The sequence below is a fragment of the Hypanus sabinus genome, chromosome 7, assembly GCF_030144855.1.
Source record: "Hypanus sabinus isolate sHypSab1 chromosome 7, sHypSab1.hap1, whole genome shotgun sequence".
Classification (NCBI taxonomy): Eukaryota; Metazoa; Chordata; class Chondrichthyes; order Myliobatiformes; family Dasyatidae; genus Hypanus; species Hypanus sabinus.
The window spans coordinates 156755718-156781771 of record NC_082712.1 but is presented as its reverse complement, the minus strand read 5'-3'; the positions used below and the strand labels follow the sequence as shown (position 1 = coordinate 156781771).

Sequence of the window (26054 nt, the reverse complement as noted above, 5' to 3'; positions counted from 1 at the left end):
ATTCATTATTCAATTCTTAATTCAGATATAAAGTTTCATAAGGTCTGGGGACCTTTTATTGAATACTTTCATAACTTTCCTCTTAATTAAGGTTTTTTTTTCAGTCCCTTACTTTCGGCCTTTTTTTTGGTAGTAGGCATTATTATCTTCTGTTTTCAAGTTTTGGGGGTTTGAATGTCCTGATTTATATTCTCTATATTGTGTTGTGGTTGGTCTGGAGTTTTTTTTGTTGTTGTGGGGCTTGGGGAGGATACTAACTTTACATGACTTCAATTTGGGTGCTTTCTCAATTATCTTTTTTGTATTATATTATTATTGTATGTTTATTTTTGCACTGTATTAATTTTTTATTTTGGTTTGGGTTTTTTTTTAATTTGTAGTGTTGTAGAAAATGCACTAAAAAAAAAGTTTGTACCAAGATCTGGACCGGCTGGAAAAATGGGCCGACAAATGGCAGGTGGAATTTTGTGGACAATTTTGAGGTGTTGCACTTTGTAAGGACCAACGGGGGTAAGTCCTGTACAGTGAGTGGTAGGGCACTGGAGTGGAGTAGAACAGAGGGATTTGGTATTACAGATGAAAGTGTAGTCAAAGATAGATAGGGTCATACATAAAGCTTTTGACACATTGGCTTTCATAAATCAATATATTGAGTACAGCAGTTGTGATGTTATGTTGAAATTGTATAAGACATTGGTGAGGCCTTTTTTGGAGTATTGTGTGCAGTTTGGTCATCTAGCTACAGGAAAGATGTAAATAAGATTGAAGGAGTACAGAGAAAATTTACAAGGTTGTTGCTTGGACTTAAGGACTTCAGTTATAGGGAAAGTTTGATTAGGTTAGGACTTTATTCCCTGGAATATAGAAGATTGAGGGGGGAATTTGATAGAGGTATACAAAATTAAAAGGGAGAAAGATAGGGTAAATGCAAGCAGGCTTTTTCCTCTGAGGTTGAGTGAGTCTCCAACTGGAGGTCATGGGTAGAGAGTAAAAAGGTGAATGTTTAAGGGGGACATGAGAGGGACCTCCTTCACTCAGAAGTTGGTGAGAGTTTGGAATGAACTGCTTGTGCAAGTAGTGGATGCGGGGTCAATTTCAACATTTAAGAAAAATTTGGATAGGTCTGTGGATGAGAGGGCTATGGTGCAAGTTAGTTTCAGTGGGACTAGGCAGATTAATAGTTCGGCACAGATTAGATGGGCTGAAGTGCCTGTTTCACTGATGTAGTGTTCTGTGACTACCTGTAGTTTACTTCTCTTCTGTGAGGCTCTCTGCACAAAGATTGAAAGAAAAAATTAATCTCTTTATCATTATATGTGCCTCATTTCCCAAGATAAATCTCTTGTCTCAGTCTGTATTAACTTTGCTTATCCTCTTTCCAGATATTTATAGATGCTCTTGCAACACGTTTTAATATTTCCTGCTAAACTACTCTCTTCTTTTCCCCTTTCTCATTCGTGTTTTGGTTTCCAACTGAACGCTGGATGACAAGACTGAGTCAATGCATTAGTTGCTTATTTCCCTGTATTATAATTCCTCTTTGAAAATTGATTTTTTTTATCAGTTATGTGCTTTGGAATGTAATCCTGTGATAAGTATGGCTGTGGATGTATGAGTAGACTTGTGGGTCTATATACCTGTGATGCTGCTGCAAGTAAGTTTTACATTGTACCTGCATCTCACTGAAATATTTGTTATACTGTGACCAACAAATGATATGGGTGTATCAGACTGTACATTACCATTGGTTTAGGAAGTGAGTGAGTTTAGAGCAACAGGTGGTGATGGTGGGGGAGGGAGGGATGTGGTGGTCTGCAAAAGAAAGAAATGCAGTGAGATGGTTGAGAGAGAGATTTCAGCTCATCATTTCCTTCTAATTTAGCAGTAGTATCCTCAACATATATGGGAAAGGCTGTGCTTTCTTTTATTGCCAGAATACATATTCTCTTGTTCTTTCTGTCCTTTAACATTTGCCAGAGTATATTTTGAGAGATCTCAAGTCTGCTGATATTGCCTTTGGCAGCAATGTTGCCTAATACTGAGTAGCTCTATGGGATAGTTTCACAATGCAGCTTGTGATGACCTGCCTCACATGTAATTAAAAGCTGCTCATTTGTTTGCACAAGCACTTAAAGTGTGTTCCCCCAGCTACCCAGCAAGACTATGGTTGTGTTTGCAGGTGTTATAACATAAGAAATGTTCCTGCAAGAAAATCAGTGAAGGACAGCCTAAGCATGTCTTTCATAGAGGATTCCTCAAAGACATTTAATGACCCCTAGCAGGAGCTGCAGGATTTCCTCAAGGTTTCTATAATGTGTACTTTTGAAGAAACTTTTGGTTCTTCACCAGAAAATAGGAGGACCATTTTGATAAGAATGATTAGGTAATCCAGGAAGTAATTCATCACACATGCAAGGTATTCTTGGATCAGAAACTCCTCCATGACAAGGAAAAACTGAAGGATAAGGTTCAATAGAAGACTTCCCACAGTCATGTTGTCAAGACCCAAGATCTCACTTAATACAATCAAATCCCCTTTTGCTCTTCTAAACCCTAGCAGGTACATGCCTAATCAGTACAGCCTTCCCTCAATGATTACCAGTCCAATATTAATCTAGTAACACACATAAAATGCTGAAGGAACTCTGCAGGTCAGGCAGCATCAATGGACAGGCACCACTATCCTATGTAAATTGTCCTAGTAATCTTAGTGTTTCAGAGCTCAATTATCTTACAATCTAAACAAGCTTTTTTAATATTAATAGTCCTGTTAAAGTGGACTATTTTACTTATTCACAAATTATGCTCTTTGTTCACTCAATTAATATACGTATGTCCCCTTGCTATGGCCTAGGCAGACTTAGTTTTCATGCAACGTCAATTTTACAATATGCCATCAGTATTTGAAGATTGTGGTTACATTATTTCCAGCAAGAAATTTCATTTTAAAGCAGTTACATTATTTTTAAGAATAGAGAAACTGTACAGGAAAAGTTGAAAAAATTTTTTTAAACTAATGCAAAGCTTTTGGTTTTTGTCGTGTACATCTTTAACATGTATACCAATCCAAAGATCTTCTGAAAAGTGACGTTTTCATTTCCAAAACTTAATTTATGTTGAGGCTATAGATTAAAAATAAAACCCCTTTGGCTCTTATTTGCAAAACAGACAAGTTAGACAAGGTTAGAACAATAGGGTATGCCATGAGGCATTAGTTAATATAAATGCTTTATTTACAGTAGGAAACAGAACAAGAAACAATAAATTTACAGTAGATAAATTTTGGAGTTTTTTTAAGAAAGGATTTTTTTTTGGCTGACCCTCAAAGTCTGTTTCTGTATTTGAGTGGTTGCTTAATTCTAGCCGGAGAAGTATGAAATTCCAAAATTATGGTATGCCTAATGGAACTAAAATATTTTTTTCCATTCAAATAGAGATCTAATCCAGCACTTCAAAATAAATTCAAAGCACTACTTCTATTTGAATTGGATGTGTTGATCTATCTGACTTGGAACTGAACAATATTTATTTTGCATGATTCAAAATTGCTTATTGTCTTTTCCAGAAAAAAGTGTAAAGGAGAACAAAATCCTGGTCCAATGCAGCACAAAAACATCACAATACAATAAAGAACAAAACAAACAAGATTAAAAAAACAATAAATATATATAGGATAGCTTATGTACATCAAGTGTCACGACGTATAGGAGTTTTTGTACATAAGGTAACTGACAGGAAATGCTAAGAGGTGGTGATGGGGAGTATGGAGGGGTGGGTGTACTACATTGCTACCTCTCCAGTATCAACTTTCAGCGGTCTGATATCTACTTTTGTTTCTCTTTTACTCTTTATATATCTGCAAAAACTTTTGGTATCCCCTTTGATATTGGCTAGTTTACCTCTATATTTCATCTTTTCACTGCGTTTGATTTTTTTTAGTTGCCTTCTGTTTGTTTTTAAAAGCTTCCCATCGTCTAATTTCCCACTATTTTCTGCTCTATTATATGCCCTCTCTGTCACTTTGATGTTGTATTTGACATTCCTTGTCAGCTACGGTTGTGTTGTCCTGCCTTTAGAATACTTTGGAATGTATCTATCCTGTGCCTTCCAAATTGCTTCCAAAAACTCCAGCCATTGCTGTTCTACCATCATCCTTGCTAGTGTCCCTTTCCACACAGCTTTGCCCAGTCTCTCTCATGCCTTTGCAATCTTCTTTACTCCACTGTAATACTGATACATCTGACTTTAGCTTCTCCCTCTCAAATTGCGGTGTGAATTCTATCATATTATGATCACTGCCTATTTGCCTGTCCTTTCAAGACAATGTGTATCATAAGATCATAAGACATAAGAACAGAATTAGGCCATTCAGCCCATTGAGTCTGTTCCACCATTCCATCGTGGCTGTTCCCAGATAACACTTGACCCCATACACTTGCCATCTCATCATATCCGTTGATGCCCTGACTGATCAAGAAACTATCAACTTCTACCTTAAGTATACCCACAAACTTGACCTCCACAGCAGTCTTTGGCAGAGCCTTCCGTAGATTCACTACTCTCTGGTTAAAAAAAAATCTTCCTTACCTCCGTTCTCAAACGTCACCCCTCAGTTTTGAGGCTGTGCCCTCTAGTTCTGGATACCCCCACCATAGGAAACATCCTCTCTACATCCACAGTATCTAGTCCTTTCAACATTTGGTAGGTTTCAATAGGTTCTCCCCCCCCCCCCCCCCGATTCTTCTATTTTCCAGTGAGTACAGGCCCAATGCTGCCAAACACTCCTCATATGTTAACCCCTTCATTCCAGAAAATAATTTCCGTGAACCTCCTCCCGACTTTCAACAATGACATCACCTCCTTTCTCAAGATATATAGGGCCCAAAACTGTTGACAGTGCTCCAAATGCAGCCTGACTAGTGTCTTATAAAGACTCAGCATTATCTCCTTGTTTTTATATTCGATATATTTATATTCCTAACTTTTATATTCATGGATGTTAAGCTACGAATCCTCATAGAGGGATCAGAAGTGGAGAAAGTGAATGTTACTCAGTGTCAAGATCTCTGTGGATCTAACCTGATCCCAGTATATCAATGCAGTTATAAGGAAAGCAAGGCAGCGACTATGCTTTGTTAGGAGTTTGAAGACATTTGGCATGTCAACAAATACACTCAAACTTCATAGTTGTACCATGGAGGCTGCATCCCTGTCTGATATGAAGGGGCTACTGCACTGGACTGAAAAAAGCTACAGAAGGTTGTAAATGTAGTCAGCTTGATCTTGGGCACTACCCTTCAAAGTACCCAGGACTTCTTTAGGGAGCGGTGTCTCAGAAAGGCAGCATCCATTATTAAGGACCTCTAGCACCCAGGGCATGCCCTTTTCTCATTGTTACCTTAAGGTAGGAGATACAGAAGCCTGAAGGCACATATTCAGCGATTCAGGAACAACTTCTTCCTCACTGCCATCTGTTTCCTAAATGGACATTGAAGCTTTGGACACTATCTCACTTATTTTAATATACAGTATTTCTGTTTTCGCACATTCTTTTAAATCTATTCAATATATGTAATTGATTTACTTGTTTATTTATTATTATGTTTTATTTTATTTGTTTTTCTCTCTCTCTGTGCTAGATTATATATCGCATTGAATTGCTGCTGCTAAGTTAACAAATTTCATGTCACATGCTAGTGATAATAAACCTGTTTCTGATTTTGATGTACCTCAAGGATGCATGCTTAGGCACAGTGCAAATGCCATCTATAAATTTGTTAATGGCACCACTGTTGATAGTATCTCAGATGATGCCCAAGGTGGCAAACTGGAGTGAAATAGGTCAGCTGGTCAAGTGTTGCCATCACAACTTTGCACTCAACTTCAGCAACACCAAAGTATTGATTACAAACATCAGGAAGGGGAAGTTGGGAGAACATGCACCAATCCTCATTCCTCAAATACCTGAGTCACCAACTCAGAAGATCTATCCCAGGCCCACAATATTGAGACAATCGCATTGGAGGCACACCAGCTGCAAAACTTGATTAGGAATTTGAGGAGAATTGGTATGTCACCAAATTTTTACAGATGTTCTATGGAGGGCATCAGCACTGGTATGGAGATGTCAGTGTACAGGATTGTAAGAAGTTTCAGACCGTTGTAAGCTCAGCCAACTTCCTCACAGGCAAAAGCCACCCCACTGTCAATAGTTACAATATCAGAAAAAAAATCACTAGCATTACAGCAGAGCAGCAATGTCTGGAGTTTCTGCGAAAAATGAAGAAAGTGCAAGACACATATATTCCAGATAAGAACTTTTCAAATGGAAGTCAGAGCCAAAGTAAAAGCAAAAGAGAGGACATACAAGGAAGCCAAAGCTAGTGGAAAGATAGAGGATTGGGAAGCTTTTAAAAACTTGCAGAAGGAAACTAAGAAGATCATTAGAAAGGAAAAGATAAATTATGAAAGGAAGCTGGTGACTAATCTCAAAGAAGATACTAAAAGCTTTTTTTTAAAGTGTACAAGAGGTAAAAGGGAGTTGTGGGTAGATATAGGACCAATAGAAAATGACTGGAGATATTGTAATGAGAGACACAGAGATGGTAGAGGAACTGAATATACATTTTGCCTCAGATTTCACAGTGGAAGACATCTGTAGTATACTGGACATTCAAGAGTATCAGGGAAGTGAAGTATGTGCAGTACAAGTTATGACGGAGAAGGTGCTCAGGAAGCTTAATGGTCTGAGGATGGAAAAGTCTCCTGGACCTGATGGAATGCACCCTTGGGTTCTGAAGGAAATAGCTGGAGAGATTGCAGGGGCATTAGTAGTGCTCTTTCAAGAATTGATAGATTCTGGCATTGTACCGGAAGACTGGAAAATTGCAAATGTTACTCTGCTATTTAAGAAGAGTGGGAGGCAGCAGAAAACAAAACTATAGACCTGTTAGCCTGACCTCAGTGGTTGGGAAGCTGTTAGACTCGATTGTTAGGGATGAGATTATAGAATACATGGAGGCACATGACAAGATAGACCAAAGCCAGCATGGTTTCCTGAAAGGAAAATCTTGCCTGACAAACCCACTGCAATTTTTTGAGAAAATTACAAGCAGGATAGACAAAGAAGATGCAGTAGATGTGGTGTCAGAAGGCCTTTGATCAGGTGCCACACATAAGGCTGCTTATCAAGATAAGAGTCCATGGAATTACAGGGAAGTTTCTAGCATGAGTGAATCATTGAGTGATGGGCAGAATACAGAGAGTGGGAATAAAGGGATCTTATTCTGGCTGGCTGCTGGTTACCAGTGGAGTTTCACACAGGACTGTTGGGACTGCTTTTTATGATTTTTGTCAGTGATTTAGACTATGGGATTAATGGATTTGTGGCTAAATTTGCCGATGATACAAAGATAGGTGGAGGAGCGTGTAGTGTTAACGAATCAGAGAGCCTGCAGAGATTTAGGTAGTTTAGGGGAATAGGCAAAGAAGTGGCAAATTAAATACAATGCTGGAAAGTGTATGATCATGTACTTTGGTGGAAGAAATAAATGGGCAGACTATTATTTAGATTGGGAGAGAACTCAAAATGCAGAGTTGCAAAGGGACTTGGGAGTCCTTGTGCAGGATAACCTAAAGGTTAACCTCCAGGTTGAGTCTGTGGTGAAGAATGCAAATGCAATGCTGGCATTCATCTCTAGAGGTATAGAATATAAGTGCAGGGATGTGATGTTGAGGCTCTATAAGACACACGTGAGACCACACTTCGAGTATTGTGTACAGTTTTAGAAAGGATATACTGGCATTGGAGATGGTTCAGAGAAGATTCATGAGAATGATTCCAGGAATGAAAGGGTTACCATGTGAGGAAAGTCTTGCAGCTCTTGGGATGTATTCCCTGGAGTTCAGGAGCATTAGGGGGAATTCATAGAAACATCTGAATGTTAAAAGGCCTGAACAGATTAGATATGTCAAAGTTATTTCCATGGTAGTGGAGTCTAGGACAAGTGGGCACAGCTTCAGGATTGAAAGATGTCCATTTAGAACAAAGATGTGGAGAAATTACTTTAGTCAGATAGTGGTAAATCTGTGGAATTTGTTGCCACGAGCAGTTTTGAAGGCCAAGTCTTTGGGTGTATATAAGGCAAAGATAGTTCTTGATTAGCTAGGGCATCAAAGGGTATGGGGAGAAAGTAGGGAGTAGGGAGGAATTGGAAGAATTGGATCAGCCCATGACTGAATTACGGAACAGACTCGATGGGCCAAATGACCTACTTCTGCTCCTATACCTTATGGTTTTATGGTCTTATATACAATATACTACCTGAAATTCTTACTGTCCGCAAACATCCACGGAACAGAAGGAAAAAACCCAAAGAATGAATGACAGAAATAAAGATGTAAGAACCCTAAGCCCCTGCCCTCTTCCCCCAAATTATTCTAGCATAAAGCATCAGCATTTCCACCACCCACTATGTAAGCAACAGCAAAGCCCCCATAGAGAGACCCTGGTCTACAGTCCCATTAAAAACTAACTGTTCACTACAACATTCCGACATCCCACAGGCTTTCTCTCCCATTAACAAGGGTGAGACAGATATTGCTCCTTCCACAGTGACAGGGAATCCTCACCATTTGGGACATGCTCTTTTCTCATTACCATCAGAAAGGAGGTACAGGAGCCCCACCACGAGATTTCTGAACAGTTCATTCAAAGTCAAAGTTCAAAGTAAATTTATTATCCAAATACATACAGCATATGTGGCCATATAGAATGAGATTCATTTTCTTGTGGGCATACTCAGTAAATCCAAGAACAATAATTTAATCAATGAAAGACCATATCCAACAGGTTGGACAAACAGCCAATGTGCAAAAAAACTACAAACTTTGTAAGTACAAAAATAATAATGATAATAAATAAATGTAAAGTATTGCTAACATGAGTTGGAAGAGTCCTTTAAAGTGAGTCCATAATTCTTTGGGAACAGTTCCATCATGGGGCAATTGAAGTTGAATGAAGTTATCCACACTGGTTTAAGAGCCTGATAGCTGAGAGGTAATAACCATTTCTGAATCTGGTAGTGTGAGTCCTGATGGTCCTGTACCACCTTCCTAATGGCAGCAGTGAGAAGAGAGCATGGACTGGGTGATGGAGGTCCCTGATGATGGATGCTGTTTTCCTGTGACAGCGCTCCATGTAGATGTGCCCAATGGAGGAGAGGGCTTTACTCATGATGGACTGGGCTGTACTCACTGCTATTTGTAGGATTTTCCATTCAAGGGCATAGGTGTTTCCATACCAGGCCGTGATGCAACCAGTCAATATACTCTCCACTGTACACCTATAGAAATTGTCAAAGTATTAGATATTATGCCAAGTCTCAAGCTTCTAGGAAGTAGAGGCACAGCCATACTTGCTTCATAATTGCGTTTACATACTGGGCCCAGGCCAGGTCCTTAGAAATGAGGAACTTTAAGTTGCTGACCCTCTTCACTTTTAATCCCCAATAGATTAAATCCCCAATAGGTCATGGACCTCCATTTTCCTGCCCTTGAAGTCAATAATCAGCTTGTTGGTCTTGCTGACATTGAGTGTGAGCTTGTTGTTGTGGCATCACTCAGCGAGCTTTTTAATTTCCCTCCTGTATGCTGATTCATCACTACCTTTGATCTGGCCATTGAAAGTGGTATTGACAGCAAAGTTAAATATGGTAAGGGGCTAACCACACACCCTTGCAGTGCCTGTAGCCCAGTGGAGATTGTGGAGGAGATGTTGTTGGCAATCCAAACTATACCTGGGGTCTGCAAGTAAGGAAATTGAGGATCCAATTGCACATGGAGGGATTGAGGCCAAGATCTTGAAACTTATTGATTAGTTTTGAGAGGATGATTCTGTTGAATGCTGAGCTGTAGTCAATACAGAGCATCCTGATTTATGATCTTTGCTGTCTAGAAGTTCCATGCTTGAGTGAAGAGCCAATGAAGTTGCATCTGCTATGGACCTGTTGTACCATTAGGCAAATTGGAGTGGATCCAAGTCGCTTCTCAGGCAGGAGTCAATGTGTTTTATCATCAACCTCTCACAACACTCATTACAGTGGATGTAAGTGCTACTGGACATTAGTCTTTGAGGCAGGTTACTATGTTCCAAATAGGTTCCGGTATGATTGAGACCAGCTTAAAGCAGGTTGGTACCTCAGACTGCCAAATTGAGAGATTAAAGATATCATTGAACACTCCAGTCAGTTGATCAGCACAGGTCTTTTATACTCAGCCAGGAACCACATCTGGGCCGGATGCTTTCTGTGGGTTCACCCTCCTGAAGGATGCTCTCACATCAGTCTCAGAGAATGAAATCACAGGGTCTTTGGAGGTGTGGGAGTTTGTGAAGTTTCTTCCATTGTTCAACAGTCGAAATGAGCATGGAATGCATTGAGCTCATCTGGAAGTGAAGCCCTGTTGTCACCTATGTTGCTTGATTTTACTTCATAAGCGTTAACATTCAAGCCCCGCCACAGCTGTCAAGCATCTGTCATTGGTACATGTTTAGTCCCGAGTTGCCGCTTCACACGTGCAATGGCTTTCCGGTGATTGAACCTGGACCTTTTTTTTGCTTTGGGTGTAAAGAGAATATTTCAAAACTTGCAGATGATAGGAAATTCAGCATTGTAACCAGTAAGAAGGGTATATAGCAGACCTGTGGAATTGATAGACTCACAGTTAAATACAGCCTACTATGGAATTATGTACTTTATTTAACAAGAATGAGAGGAATTAAAAACTAAATATGACAGTCTTGGAGGGAATGTCCAAACAGATGTGCATAAAGATGAGAGATCTTTAATAAGTTGAGAAAGCTATTAAACATACAAGATTGCAGACTTTCTGAATGGAAATTAAAGACATTATGTTAATTGGTTAAGGCCTGTTTCGAAAATCATTTTCAATTTTGGTTCATGCTTGAAGAATCAGTGTTTGGTCAGTGTGGATGTCATTTTGCTGGAATGGTGCAAGAGATGTGTGTCATTACCAGATTTACTAGATCAACTTAAAGCATGCAGTTTTAAGAGGGGACCTAACAGATGCGTTCAGATATTGAAAAGTTTGGTATTGAAGGTCTGTGGGAGAAGATGTGTATTGGATTGAGGGTCCACGGGGAAGATAAATATAATTGGTGCAGTTCAGAAGAACCAGCAGAAACATGATCTACCAAATGACTACATTCTAAGCTATATAAAATGACATCTGTTCTGTTTATCAGTTTCAGCAGTCTGTTATATACTGTCTGTAGTGGTTGCAGCTTTGAGTTTCCCATCACTGCAGATGTTAAAGTACTCCCCTTTTACAGCCAGTGTCAAGTTTGTTCAAGCCCAAGCGACTAGATTATACCATCAAGGGGGGGGGGGGGGGGGTGGAGTTTCAAGATGGCGATGTAAACATCTGCCTTTTAGGCGCTCTTCACTTTTCTAACTATAATCACCCTTTAATCAAATCTTTTCGAATTTAATCAAATGAGTTGATATTTTCAATTGACTTTTTTTTCTCTTAAAACTATATTTGATCTAACTTTGCCGAACTTAAAATGGCTACAAGTAAGAAATCGTCTAAGGAGCCTTTATCTATCGATGCAATTTCTAATCTTCTGGACACTAAACTTGCAAGTTTGGATAGCAAGCTGGAAAGTAAAATGGCAAGTTTGGAAAGTAAAATGGAGCTGTTAAATCGCTTGATACTAAGTTTCAGTCGCAGGCAACGGATATTCAGCGGCATGAAGATAAGTTGGAGACTCTTGAAAAATTAATTGTTGAAAAAGCATGTACACTTGAGGAGTTGGATAAGAAGGTACAATCGACTTTTAAAGTTGTAAATCAGCATAAGTTTAAAATTACTGATCTCGAAAATCGATCTCGCAGACAGAATTTGCGTATTATCGGGTTTTCCGAAAAAGTTGAGTCCGGTGATTTAACTGAATTTTTCTCTAAATTACTGTGGGAAATTTTCGGTGCTGAAGGTTTGCAATCGAAACCTGTTATTGACCGTGCTCACAGAGTTGCGAGGTTTTCGTCTTTGACTGATAAACCACGAGCGGTGATTGTTCGCCTGCATTATCCTCGTGAGAAAGAGCTTTTAATTCGATTAGCTCGTAAAAAAGGTATGATTTCTTACAATAACTTCCAATTTCGAATTGTTGAGGATTATTCTTATGAGTTTATGAGAGCCAGAATCGCTTTTAAACCAGTGATGGCAGAGATTCACTCGATTGGACTTAAACAAGCTTTAATGTATCCAGCGAAGCTTAGAATTGTGCTGGACGACAACAGTCAACGATTTTTCAACACTCCGGAAGAAGCGAAGAAATTTGTTGAAGAATTTCGATCTTCTACTGCAACTTGAACTATGTGTTATGTGGAAGATTTTTCGGAGAGAGGATATCTTTCTATTTTAAGTTTTAACCTATGAAGCTGGGTTATAACTTTTTATTTTTTGATCTATGGGTCGGGTTTTTTTTACTATCATCATTGTTTATAGATGTTCTTTTTAATTTTTATAATATCTTTTTTTTCTTTCTGTTTTGGTTATATACGTTTATATTTTGCAATAATGATTTACCTTTTTTTTAAGATGTCGTTTCTTTTTCCCGTAAGATTCTGTTTTTTGCAAGCATTTATCTGTTTGCCTGTACTCAGATATGGGACGAATGTTTTGGATTTTTGGTTTTTTTTATATATATTGTACTGTTTATTATATCCCTTTTTTTTAAATCTTATTTTGTCTTTTAACAGATTGCTGAACTCACATTTGTATTTAGTAATATGGCTTTTTCAAAATGGCGTTTCTTATTCCCATAAGTCTTTGCTTTTGAAACGTCATCTTGTATTTGAACATGGGATTTTTTTTAAAGGTATATTACACTTTTAAATTTTGACGTTTATACTTTTTTTATTAATGATTGTTGTATTATATTAGTTTTCTTTTATTCTGATTGATATATATATTTTTTTTGCAACTCTATATCTTAATTTGGGTGTTATATAGTTTTCTTTTAATCTTTTTTATAGAGCTGCCATCTTGAAATGGGGGTAATATTAGTATTAGATTATGCGCCTGCCGCTTGGCTTTTTTTCGAAGGGTGGGGGGAGGGGGTAGGGATCTTTTTTCACGCTTTTGCTTTTTATTTTTTTGCTTTTAGTTTATGGGCCGACTTTAAACTATTAATATTGTTGAGGTGTCATGTTCTCCGGTTGCTCCTGAATCAATTTTCCTCCTTCCTGAATTGTGGGTTATGTGTCTTTCTAATCTTTTATGATACACACAATTAATATTGGTATGATGGATAAATCTGTTAACTTTATCTCCTGGAATACTAATGGTTTAAATCATCCGATTAAACGTAAAAAAATATTTAAAGTATTCCATAGACTGAATGCTAATATTATCTTTGCACAGGAGACCCATAATCAACGTTTAGGTTCTGGAAGGGTCAACAATTTCACTCGAATTGTACCGCTAAAATTAGGGGTGTGTCTATTTTTATAGATCCCTCAATATCGTTTACACATCGTGAAATTATCTCTGACCCACAGGGTAGATTTTTGTTGATAACTGGCTTTCTTTTCCATCGGAAAGTTGTTCTAGTTAATATTTATGCTCCAAACTTTGACTGCCCTGAATTTTTTAAACGTTTATTTACTTCCCTTCCTAATCTAAATGAATATATGTTGATAATGGGTGGAGATTTTAATTGTTGTTTGAATCCTTCGATGGATAGATCTAAACCTATTCGTACTCTTCCAAACAGATCAGCCCTACTTATTAATTCATTTATGGTTGACTCGGGAATTACAGAAATATGGCGGTTTTTGAACCCTAAAGATAAAGAATTTTCATTTTTTTCACATGTATATCATAGCTATTCTAGAATTGACTATTTTCTTATTGATCATCGGTTATTAACGGATGTTATTGATTGTAAATATGATTCTATTACTATTTCGGATCATGCACCTTTGAAGTTATCTATTAAGATTTCGGACTATTCCAATAATATCAGATCTTGGAGGCTTAATGCTACTTTGCTTCAAGACCCAGAATTTATTACTTATATAAAACAGCAAATTGACTTGTTCTTCTCAACAAACTGTACTGAAGAAATCGACAGAGGAATACTTTGGAACTCTTTTAAGGCTTTTATTCGTGGACAAATTATCTCATATTCTGCTGGTGAAAGAAAACAAAGATATTTAGATATTGCTTTACTAGTGGATAAAATCAAGGAAATTGATAAGATTTATTCCGTGACTCCTACCAAAGAACTTTATAAGAAGAGAGTTGAGCTTCAAATGGAACATAGTTTACTATTATCTTCTTCAATTGAAAATCAATTAATTAGGACCAGGGCTCAATTTTATATTCATAGTGATCGTACTGGTAAACTGTTAGCTAATCAATTAAAGGCTATCTCGACTAAGCGACAAATTATTAAAATTCGCAAACAAGACGGTAATTTAACTACTGATCATAAAGAAATTAATAATACCTTTCAAGATTTTTATAAATCTTTATATCATTCAGAATTTGATGGTGACCAGTCCATGATAGATAATTTTTTTAACAATTTGAATATTCCTAAACTGATTGATGAAGACCATAGCCTGTTAGATGCTCCTATTTCTATGGTGGAAATAGGAGAGGCTATCTCATCAATGAATTCAGGGAAAGCTCCTGGTCCTGATGGTTATATAGTAGAATTTTTTTAAACTTTTTCTTCTTTGCTCTCTCCTTGGTTATGTGAAATTTTTAATGATGCGTTTGCTAAGAAGAGATTACCTCAATCTTTTTATGAAGCTAATATTTCTCTAATTCTTAAAAAAGATAAAGATCCTACTTTATTTACATCTTATCGCCCTATATCACTATTAAATGTAGATTCTAAGATTCTTACAAAAATTTTAGCTATTAGATTAGAAAAAGTACTATCTCAGATTATTTCAGAAGATCAAACTGGTTTTATGAGGAATCGGTATTCCTTTTTTAATGTTAGAAAATTGATTAATATAATTCATACTTCACCACCCACAATCCCAGAATGTGTTATTTCATTAGATGCTGAAAAAGCTTTTGATAGAGTTGAATGGATATATTTATTTAATACATTGAGAAATTTTAATTTTAGTCCTAACTTTATATCATGGATTAAATTAATATATCATAAACCTGTTGCTTCTGTTTTTACAAATAACTATAGATCCTCTTTTTTTCAATTATCTCGTGGTACGAGACAAGGCTGTCCCTTAAGTCCTTTATTATTTAATATTGCATTAGAACCTTTAGCTATTGCTATTCGTGAATCTCCTAATATTTTTGGTATTACCCGTAATGAGAAGTTATACAGATTATCACTTTATGCTGATGATTTGCTGTTATATATTTCTGACCCTGATAGGTCTATTCCCGCTACTTTATCCTTGTTGGTTCAATTTGGTACTTTTTCTGGTTATAAACTAAATTTAGATAAGAGTGAATTATTTCCTTTAAATTCACAAACTTTATTGAGTGACAGGATACCATTTAAAGTTGTTACTGATAACTTTACCTATTTAGGTATAAAAATTACCAAGAAATATAAAGATTTATTTAGATTGAATTTTTTACCTATGCTTCATCAAATTCATCAACTTACTACAAGATGGTCTCCTTTGTTTTTATCATTAATTGGTCGGATTAATGCTATTAAAATGATGATTTTACCGAAATTTTTATACTTATTTCAAGCCCGACCAGTTTTTATTTCTAAATCTTTTTTTGATAACATTGATTCAAAAATTTCCTCATTTGTGTGGCAAAATAAAAACCCTAGGTTAAGTAAAAAGCAATTACAAAAATCAAAAAAAGATGGTGGTTTAGCTTTACCCAATTTTAGATTTTATTATTGGGCAAATAATATTCGTAATTTAATGTATTGGAAACTAGATTTGGATTCACCACTGTGCCCACAGTGGGTAAATTTGGAATGTAATGAGGTAAAGGGATATTCTCTATTCTCTGTTCTTGGTTCTTGTCTTCCTGCGGATTTAGTTAAATTTAATAAACAAATATCTAATCCTGTTATTAAACATACATTACGAATTTGGTTTCAATTTCGTAAGTTTTTTACTTTGAAAAACTTTGTTCTTGATAGCCCTATCTTACTTAATTTCTTTTTCAAACCCTCTTGGACAGATCAAGCTTTTAACATATGGAAAAGGAAAGGTATAAAATGTTTTCGTGATCTCTTTTTTGAAGATACTTTGATGTCATTTGATCAACTTTCCAACAAATTTGAATTACCTAAATCTAATTTTTTCAGATATTTACAAATTAGAAATTTCTTACATAAAGTTTTACCATCTTTTCCTAATTCAACTTTGGTGGACTTTACAGATTTGATTTTTACCTTAAATCCTTGTCAGAAGGGATTAGTAGCTTTTATTTATAATATGATTATGAAGATACAACCAGAAATATCAGTTAGAATTAAACAAGAATGGGAAAAAGAACTTCGATATAATATATCAACAGATAAATGGGAAAAAATTTTGCAAATGGTTAATTCTTCTTCTATATGTGCTAAACATGCTTTAATACAATTTAAAATTGTACATAGAGCTCATATGTCTAAAGATAAACTTGCTCGATTCTATTCTCATATTAACCCTCAATGTGACAGATGTCATTCAGAAGTGGCCTCATTGACCCATATGTTCTGGTCATGTCCCACTTTACATAATTACTGGAAGGACATATTTACTACTATTTCCTCAATTTGGAATATAGATTTACAACCTCATTTTATTACTGCAATTTTTGGCATACCAAATGAAGATGGTAATCAGTTTTCCCCTTCAATCAGACGAATGATTGCTTTTGTAACATTAATGGCCAGAAGGTCTATATTACAAAATTGGAAAGAAGTAAATCCTCCTACCACGTTTCAATGGCTTTCTCAAACTATTTCTTATCTGAGCCTGGAAAAAATTAGAAGCACTATTTTTGACTCATCAATTAAATTTGAAGAAACTTGGAGACCGTTTATTCGACATTTTCATATGAATTAATTTGGCCTTTTCCAGACCTTCTTTCTGCTTATTCATGTTCAGGTATGGAGTTCCGGAGTTTGCTGACACTATCATATACTTGTAAACTATTATTATTGCCCATGTTAGTTTAGTTTTAGAGTTTTATTTTTCTTAATATATACTTTTTTTCACATATTTTCAAATTTTTTTTCTCTTTTTTAATGGTTATTTTTGTTTTTTTTTCATATATAATCATATGGACTTGATTGATTAAGGTATTTTCTTCTGTTGATGTTTAATAGGATATTGTTATCTTATTATCAATGTGATTTCAAGTCTATTGTATTCATAATTTACTCATTATTATGTTATGTATTTTTTGTGTATATATGAAAGTCAATAAAAAGATTGAAAAAGAAAGATTATACCATCAAGGTTCTGCCAGTACAGAGTCTCGGTGATCATTTCCAGAATATTAGGCCTTGTTAACTTAGACCACTGTTATTCCTGTGGGAATATTAAAAGTGGGAAAATATGTTGATCAATGGAATGTTAATTTTGGCTTGGATATCCTTATTTGCTGTTCACTATTTTATGGGAAAATGTGTAGCCAATTATGTAAGCCAAACTTAGTGGGTGAAAATGCATAGATAGAGAGTGAATGTGCAGTAGTATTTGATTGTATTTTGACACTTTCTGCACCGATTAATATACTTAACAGCATACTATATCTGAAAATTGAGTGGTCTGCTGTTCTTTTATAGAATGCTTCAGAACAACCAGTTGAAAACTGTACCAAGTGCAGCCCTAAAAGGACTTTCAACACTGCAGTCATTGTAAGTACTGATCTGGATTTTGTGTTGTATCACTATTCCTCTATGAATCAGACAGCAATTTTAGGTTTTTGAATGGATAAAATTTAATGTGGAAATCCAGAAAATGTTGTCTGCTCCAGTGCATTTTCATAGGCAGAGCTGTTTGCAGCTATTTCTGCTACAATCATGTTTGATTTACTTGAACTGATATTAGACCATAAGACCATAAGATATAGGAGCAGAATGAGGCCATTTGGCTCATCGATTCTGCTCCGCCATTCAATCATGGCTGATCCTTTTTCCCCTCCTCCTGAATTCCATTTCCCGGCCTTCTCCCCATAACCTTTGATGCCATGTCCAATCAAAAACCTATCAATCTCTGCTTTAAATATACCTAACAGCCTGGCCTCCACAGCTGCACATGGCAACAAATTCCACAAGTTCAAATTTCTCCGCATCTCTGTTTTAAATGGGCGCCCCTCTATCCTGAGGCTGTGCCCTCTTGTCCTCTACTCTCCCACCTTGGGAAATATCCTTTCCACATCTACTCTGTCTAGGCCTTTCAACATTCGAAAGTTTTCAATGAGATCCCCCCCTTATCCTTCTAAATTCCAGCCTTATCCTTCTAAATTCCAGCAAGTACAGACCCAGAGCCATCAAATGTTCCTCATATGATAACCCTTTCATTCCTGGAATCATCCTTCTGAACCTCCTCCAAACCCTCTCCAATGCCAATGCATCTCTTCTAAGATGAGGAGCCCAAAACTATGCAGTACTCAAGGCGAGGCTCACCAGTGCCTTATAAAGCCTCAGCATCACATCCTTACTCTGTATTTTAGACCTCTTGAAATGAATTCTAACGTTGCCTTTGCCTTCCTCACCACTGACTCAACCTCAACTCAGGCTTTTGACAAGGTCCCACACAGGAGATTAGTATGCAAACTTAAAGCGCACGGTATTAGGGGTATGGTATTGATGTGGATAGAGAATTGGTTGGCAGACAGGAAGCAAAGAGTGGGAGTAAACGGGATCTTTTCAGAATGGCAGGCAGTGACTAGTGGGGTATCGCAAGGCTCAATGCTGGGACCCCAGTTGTTTACAATATATATTAATGATTTAGACGAGGGAATTAAATGCAGCATCTCCAAGCTTGCGGATGACATGAAGCTGGGCGGCGGTGTTAGCTGTGAGGAGGATGCTAAGAGGATGCAGGGTGACTTGGATAGGTTAGGTGAGTGGGCAAATTCATGGTAGATGCAATTTAATGTGGATAAATGTGAGGTTATCCACTTTGGTTGCAAGAACAGGAAAACAGATTATTATTTGAATGGTGGCCAATTAGGAAAAGGGGAGATGCAACGAGACCTGGGTGTCATTGTACACTAGTCATTGAAGGTGGGCATGCAGGTACAGCAGGCGGTGAAAAAGGTAAATGGTATGTTGGCATTCATAGCAAAAGGATTTGAGTACAGGAGCAGGGAGGTTCTACTGCATTTGTACAAGGCCTTGGTGAGACCGCACCTAGAATATTATGTGCAGTTTTGGTCCCCTAATCTGAGGAAAGACATTCTTGCCATAGAGGGAGTACAAAGAAGGTTCACCAGATTGATTTCTGGGATGGCAGGACTTTCATATGAAGAAAGACTGGATCGACTAGGCTTATACTAACTGGAATTTAGAAGATTGAGGGGGGATCTTATTGAAACGTATAAAATTCTAAAGGGATTGGACAGGCTAGATGCAGGAAGATTGTTTCCGATGTTGGGGAAGTCCAGAACGAGGGGTCACGGTTTAAGGATAAAGGGGAAGCCTTTTAGGACCAAGATGAGGAAAAACTTCTTCACATAGAGAGTGGTGAATCTGTGGAATTCTCTGCCACAGGAACCAGTTGAGGCTGGTTCATTGGCTATATTTAAGAGGAAGTTAGATATGGCCCTTGTGAGTAAATGGTTCAGGGGGTATGGAGAGGAAGCAGGTACAGGGTTCTGAGTTCGATGATCAGCCATGATCATAATGGCGGTGCAGGCTTAAAGGGCCAAATGGCCTACTCCTGCACCTATTTTCTATGTTTCTATGTAACCTGCAAGTTAACCTTTAGGGTGTTCTGCACATGGACTCCCAATTCCCTTTGCATCTCAGGTTTTTGGACTTCCTCCCTGTTCAGAAAATAGTCCGCACATTTATTCCTACTACCAAAGTGCATGACCATGCATTTTCCAACATTATATTTCATTCGTCACTTTCTTGCCTGTTCTCCTAATCTGTCCTTCTGCATCCTACCTGTTTCCTCAACACTACCTGTCCCTCCACCAATCTTCATATAATCTGCAAACTTGCCAACAAAGCCATCTATTTCATCATCTAAATCATTGATGCACAGCATAAAAAGTGGTCCCAATACCTGTGGAACACCACTAGTCACTGGCAGCCAACTAAACAAGGATCCTTTTATTCTCACTCACTGCCTTCTTCCAATCAGCCAATGCTTTAACCATCTTAGTAACTTTCCGGTAGTGCCATGGGCTCTTAACTTGATAAGCAGCCTCAAGTGTGGCACCTTGTCAAAGGTCTTCTGAAAGTCCAAATATACAACATCCACTGTATCCCCTTTATGTATCCTACTTGTAATCTTCTCAAAGAATTCCAACAGGTTCCTCAGGCAGGATTGACCCATAAGGTAGCCATGCTGACTTTGTCCCATCTTGTCCTGTGTCACCAAGTACTCAATCACCTCATCCTTAACAATTGACTCTACATCTTCCCAACCACTGAGGTCAGGCTAACTGGTCTATAATTACCTTTCTGCTGCCTTCTTCCTTTCATAAAGACCAGAGTGACATCTGCAATTTTCCAGTCCTCTGGCACCACGCCAGAGTCCAATGATTTTTGTAAAATCATTCCTAATGCCACCACAATCTCTAATGCTACCTCTTTCAGAACCCTAGGGTGCAGTTCATCTAGTCTGGGTGATGTGTACTTTTAGGTCTTTCAGCTTTTTGAGCACCTTCTCTCTTGTAATAGTAACTGCATCTGCTTCTCTTCCATCACACACCACAACAACTGGCACACTGCTAGTGCCTTCTACAGTGAAGACTGATGCAAGATACTCATTTAGTTCATCTGCCATCTCCTTGTCCCCCACTATTATTTCTCCTGCCTCATTCTCTAGCGGTCTTATATCCACTGTAATCTCCTTTTATTTATACTTGAAAAAGCTTTTACTATCCACATTGATATTATTTGCTAGGTTGCTTTCATATTTCATCTTTTCCCTTCTAATGATTCTTTTAGTTGCTGTCTATAGGTTTTTAAAAACTTCCCATTTTTTATCTTCCCATTAATTTTTGCTTTGTTGTATACACCACCCTCTGGCTAAAGAAATAACTCCTCATCTCTATTCTAAAGGAAAGACCTTCTATCCTGAGGCTGTCCCCTCTGGTCTTAGACACTTTTGTTATTGGAAACATTCTTTCCATGTCAGTTTTAACTTGATGTTTCAATATCTGGTTGGTTTCTATGAGATTCAAACCCCCCCCCGGATTCTTATGAACTCCAGTGAGTACAGGCCTAAAGCCAGCAAACATTCCTCATATGTAAACTCTTTCATTCCTAGGATCATTCTCATAAACCGCCTCTGGGCCTCCTCCAATGCCAGCACAGCTAAGGGGCTCAAAACTGCTCGCAACACTCCAAATGTGGGCTTATAAAGTCTCAACAGTACATCCTTTTGTATTCTAGTCCTCTTGAAATGAATATTAACATTGCATTTGCCTTTCTTAATACTGATTCAATGTACAAGTTAACCTTCAGGAATCCTGCACTAGGACACACAAGTCCCTTTGCACTTCTGATTTGTGAATTTTCTCCTTGCTTTCTCAACACTGTCTGCCTCTTCACTTACCTTTGTATAATCTGCAAACTTGGCTGCAAAAGTCATCAGTTCCATTATCCATATCATTAAAATATAACATAAAAAGTAGTGGACCCAACATCAATTGTTGTGCAACATTACTAGTCACTAGCAGCCAATCAGGAAAGACCTTCTTTATTCCCACTCTTTACCTTCTGCCAGTCAGCCAATGTTCTATGCATGAGAGTATCTGTCCTGTAATACATTAGGCTCTTGCTCAGCAGCATCATGTGTAGCACCTTCTGAAAATCCAAGTAAACATCATCCATTGACCCTCTGTCTATCCTGCCTATTATTTCCTCAAGGAAATCCAACAGATTTGTCAAGCAAGGTTTCTCCTTAAGGAAACCACGGTGACTGTGGCCTATTTTATCATGTATTTCCAAGCCTCTTTAATAATGGACTCTTAACATCTTGCCAACCAGTGAAGTCAAGCTAACTGTATATAATTTCCTGGGTTTTTTTTTTCGCTTCCCTCCCTTCTGAAAGTGTGGAGTGACATTTTTAATTTTTGCAGTCCTCCAGAACCATTCCAAACTCCTTGTATGTTTTGCTCCCAGCTGTGACCTTCTTTCAAACACGATACTGTTGGTATACAATGCTTACAATTGCTATAAATGTCAATTTCTAACTCTGCTACAAGAACATCTACCTTATTTCATATATTATGTGCATTCAAATATAACACTTCCAGTCCTGTATTCATCACCATTTTCAATTTAAAAGAAAATTAAATTGTTATCCCTTTCTAAACTTTTTGTCTGTTTATTCTGGAGACTTTTGTAGGCTTTCCTGTACACTCCTTCCTATTTACTTTATACTTACTCTTCTAAGCTGTTGAACCTACTTCTGTAATACTTAGTTTAAATCCTTAACCACAGCCCTAGTTATGCGATTTGCCAGCATGGTTCAGGTGGAGCCCTTCCCATGGAACAGCTCTGTCCTTCCCTAATACTGGTGGCAATGTTCCATTAATTCAAACTCACTTCTCTACACCAATCTTTGAGCCACGCATTAAACTTTCTAATTTTATTAACCCTTGCCAATTTCCATGTGGCTTGGGTAACAATCCAGAGATTGTTACCTTTAACTGGAGGGTCCCTTTGTATTAACTCCAGACGGCAGCATGTGTTCGAAAACAAGAAATTCTCCAAGTGAAGACTGTTGACCCTTTGTCGGGGTATTTATTTTTGAGGACAGTGGGAAATGCTGTCACTTTCCATCAAAGTTAATTTTATGCTGTTACTTTTAGCTATAATTGTTCAACATACTAACATTCTGAAAGTTATTCCAGAATAATTATGCCACCCTGCATTAAGAAAAGATTTTAAAAATTTTTATTCTTCGATGATTTTTGTTTCTATTCAGTTTGAGGGAGGGAGATTGTGCTATACATTGTTATAGGATTTTACTCTTATTTTCAGGTTACAAATAACTGGGTTTGTTTGCTTTCTTTATAAGATAGGCAAATTGATAGCATGTTTAGATTATATTACATAACTGGCATACTTGCATGTCGCACAGATTTAAGGAATAGGTTTGAACTCTATTGTGCAAAACTTATGAAAAGGCCAGATAACATTGATGGCATATAACACTACACATTTGCAGAAGCACTTTCTTATATATTTAATGGAAATTGAACAGCTTCTTACTGTAAGATTTATGTGCAACATATGTGTCTGCTGTGAACTATGTGCTACTTGTTTTATTAAATATTGCTGTGTGAGAAGTAAATTTGATTATACTCAAAAACTGAACAGCAGTACAAATGTAACTGTATTCAATTGGATTGCTGATCCTGGATTGTAGTATAATCCAGTAAGTATTATTTTTCAGTTTATCAAGATGTGATCAAAAATGCATTTAATCAGTGTATACTGGTTATTGAATTGTAAGTATTTAACAGTTGATTTGTTCACCTTAGGATATTTATGACACTGAGTCATTTCTTCCCATTGTGCCCATGCAGGATGTCAAAGCTGCCCAGTTAATCCTACCTTCAAGTATCTGAGCTAGGCACTCCCATTGGTCACCTTGATTGATTGGCATTTACCTCTTAAATGCTTACTCCTGGTGGAGAGTTCCAGGCAAAGTGACTGAGTAGTAACCAAAGAAATTGCTTTGGAATAATCAAATTTGAAGATTTGGGTGTGGCACGACTAGTCTGATGCTTTTATTTATTTAACAGTTAGGAAAATATATGAATCGTAGAGGACTGAGTGAGTATCCTGAGGATAATTGAATATGCAGGAGAAAATTTAAGAAATTAGGAAGGCAAAAAGGGGGAGTAAGATCAGGTAGAAACCCAAGACATTCTATAAGCAAGTTAAGAGCAGTGGAGTAGCCAGCCAAAGGGGTAATCTGTATGTGGTGTTAGGTAATGTTGAAGAGGGCTGAAATGAATATTTACAACATCGTACAGTACAGCACAGAAATGGGCCCTTTGGCTCATGATGTGTGTACCAACAATGATGTCAATTGAAAATAATCCCATCTGCCTGCACATAGTTTATATCCATCCATTCCTTTCTTGTTCATGCACCTGTCTAAATACCTCTTAAGTGTTGCTTTTGTATTGCTGTCACTCTTTCCCTTGGCAGCACATATTAAGCATCTACATATCTATGTACACATCTGTGATTAGGTACACATGTATATCTTTGAAAAACACTTCCCTCGTAAATCTCCTCTAAATTTTTCCCTTGCATCTACCACCTTCTGTATATAGATTCAATAAAATCACCTCCCTTATAGATTTGCTTTAAACTTTTCCTCAAAGCTATACCATCTAGGTTTTGACATTTCTACCTGAGGAAAAGTCCTAATTATCTACCTTACTTATACCTCTAGTAATTTTATATACTTCTGTCAGTTGTCCTTCAGCTTCTGATGCTCCTGGAAAAGCAAATTCCAGTTTGTTCAACTTCTCTTTGTAGCTATTGTCTCCAATCCAGGAAGCATCATGGTAAACCTCTTCTGCACTCTCTTCAAAACCTCCAAATCCTTCCTATAATGCAGCAATCAGAACTGGACACAATACTCCAAAAGAAGCTAAGCGGACTGTGATATAATAGTTATTACACCAATAGAGTCAAGGGTGGGACAGGACTGGCAGCTTAATCTTCCAAGGTGCAGGTGCTTTAGATCCCCGGTGCTTTTCCTTAAAGGATTTGTAATGAAATTTCGGAGGAGTAATGAAAGATGGTTACGTTCAGTCAGATGAATCAATTGCATTAGAATCTTGTTCAAATAATAATCTTACCTGGCTTGTTCTGAGCTATTTTGAAATAAGCTTGGATTATTTCAAAAGTTGTGTTGAATGAAACCCATTTTGGGGTGAAAAGATTCCATTTAATACTAGTTCTGTATTTGTAGAGGTAGTAGCCTTACCTGCCCCAGTAACGGTGTAGGACCATAACAGAAATAAAATCCTAACCCATTACACAAGCAAAGCCTCATTGCTAAATTTATGGCAGCAGGCTTGTGGTATCTGAAATTCCTGTTGTGAAAAGGATGACTATTTGAAGAACAGAAGTGAACCTAGATCTCTTGTGGAAATTAGTGATGGATTAAAATTTAAATGATGTTGCATTATTTCCAATGACACAAAAATTTTAGCAATGAAGGTTGAAAAGTTTTTCATGACACTCTGAGGTTGGAGCTGCTTAGTCTTTCCCCCTCCCACATCCCTTGCTGTAATCATCACCATTCAGAAGAAAGTGTTTTTTTTTCCCTCCAGCTCTTTTCCAGGCCTTTCCTTCTCTTGATTTAGCTGCTCAGTGGTCTGTTCTGGGCCAACCTCTTCTCCCCACACACTTGCCAAAGATCCCATCCTCTCACCCTTACTGCTGATTGAGTGAGTTGTTAAATATAGCACTGCATAAAAAAATCAAGTCTACCAGTGCAAGTAAACTTTATTTGTCTGTTTGCACTGCACTTTTTCTGTAACTACAATGCTATAGTCTACATTCAGTTTTCTTTATGCTACCTTGTAATGATGTACTACATGGTCTGGGTGGCACGTAAAAGCTTTTCGTTATATTTCAGTATGTGACAATAATATACAAATACAAAAGCAATTATAGAACCTATGATTTCAATTGTAATGCAACCTAGCATTGTAATTTTTGTCATTCTTTGCACCCTCCCACTACCACATGAGTATAGGAGCCTTTGAATTCATTATGTTTTATAGAACCTTGTTTATAAATGGAATGAGTTTTACAATTATAGCTTTGAAACTGGTGATATTAACCACTAAAAATAAAA

General features: G+C 37.3%; 1 protein-coding gene across 2 annotated transcripts in view; it reads left to right on the top strand.

The window, feature by feature from the left end:
* lgr4 (leucine-rich repeat containing G protein-coupled receptor 4) overlaps window positions 1-26054 on the top strand; it is a 175978-nt gene that overhangs the window by 117990 nt on the left and 31934 nt on the right. For both annotated transcript variants that reach the window (XM_059975998.1, XM_059975997.1), the window contains exon 4: window positions 17822-17893. In XM_059975998.1, the coding sequence (XP_059831981.1) occupies window positions 17822-17893 (72 nt within the window). The remainder of the gene's footprint in view (window positions 1-17821; window positions 17894-26054) is intronic.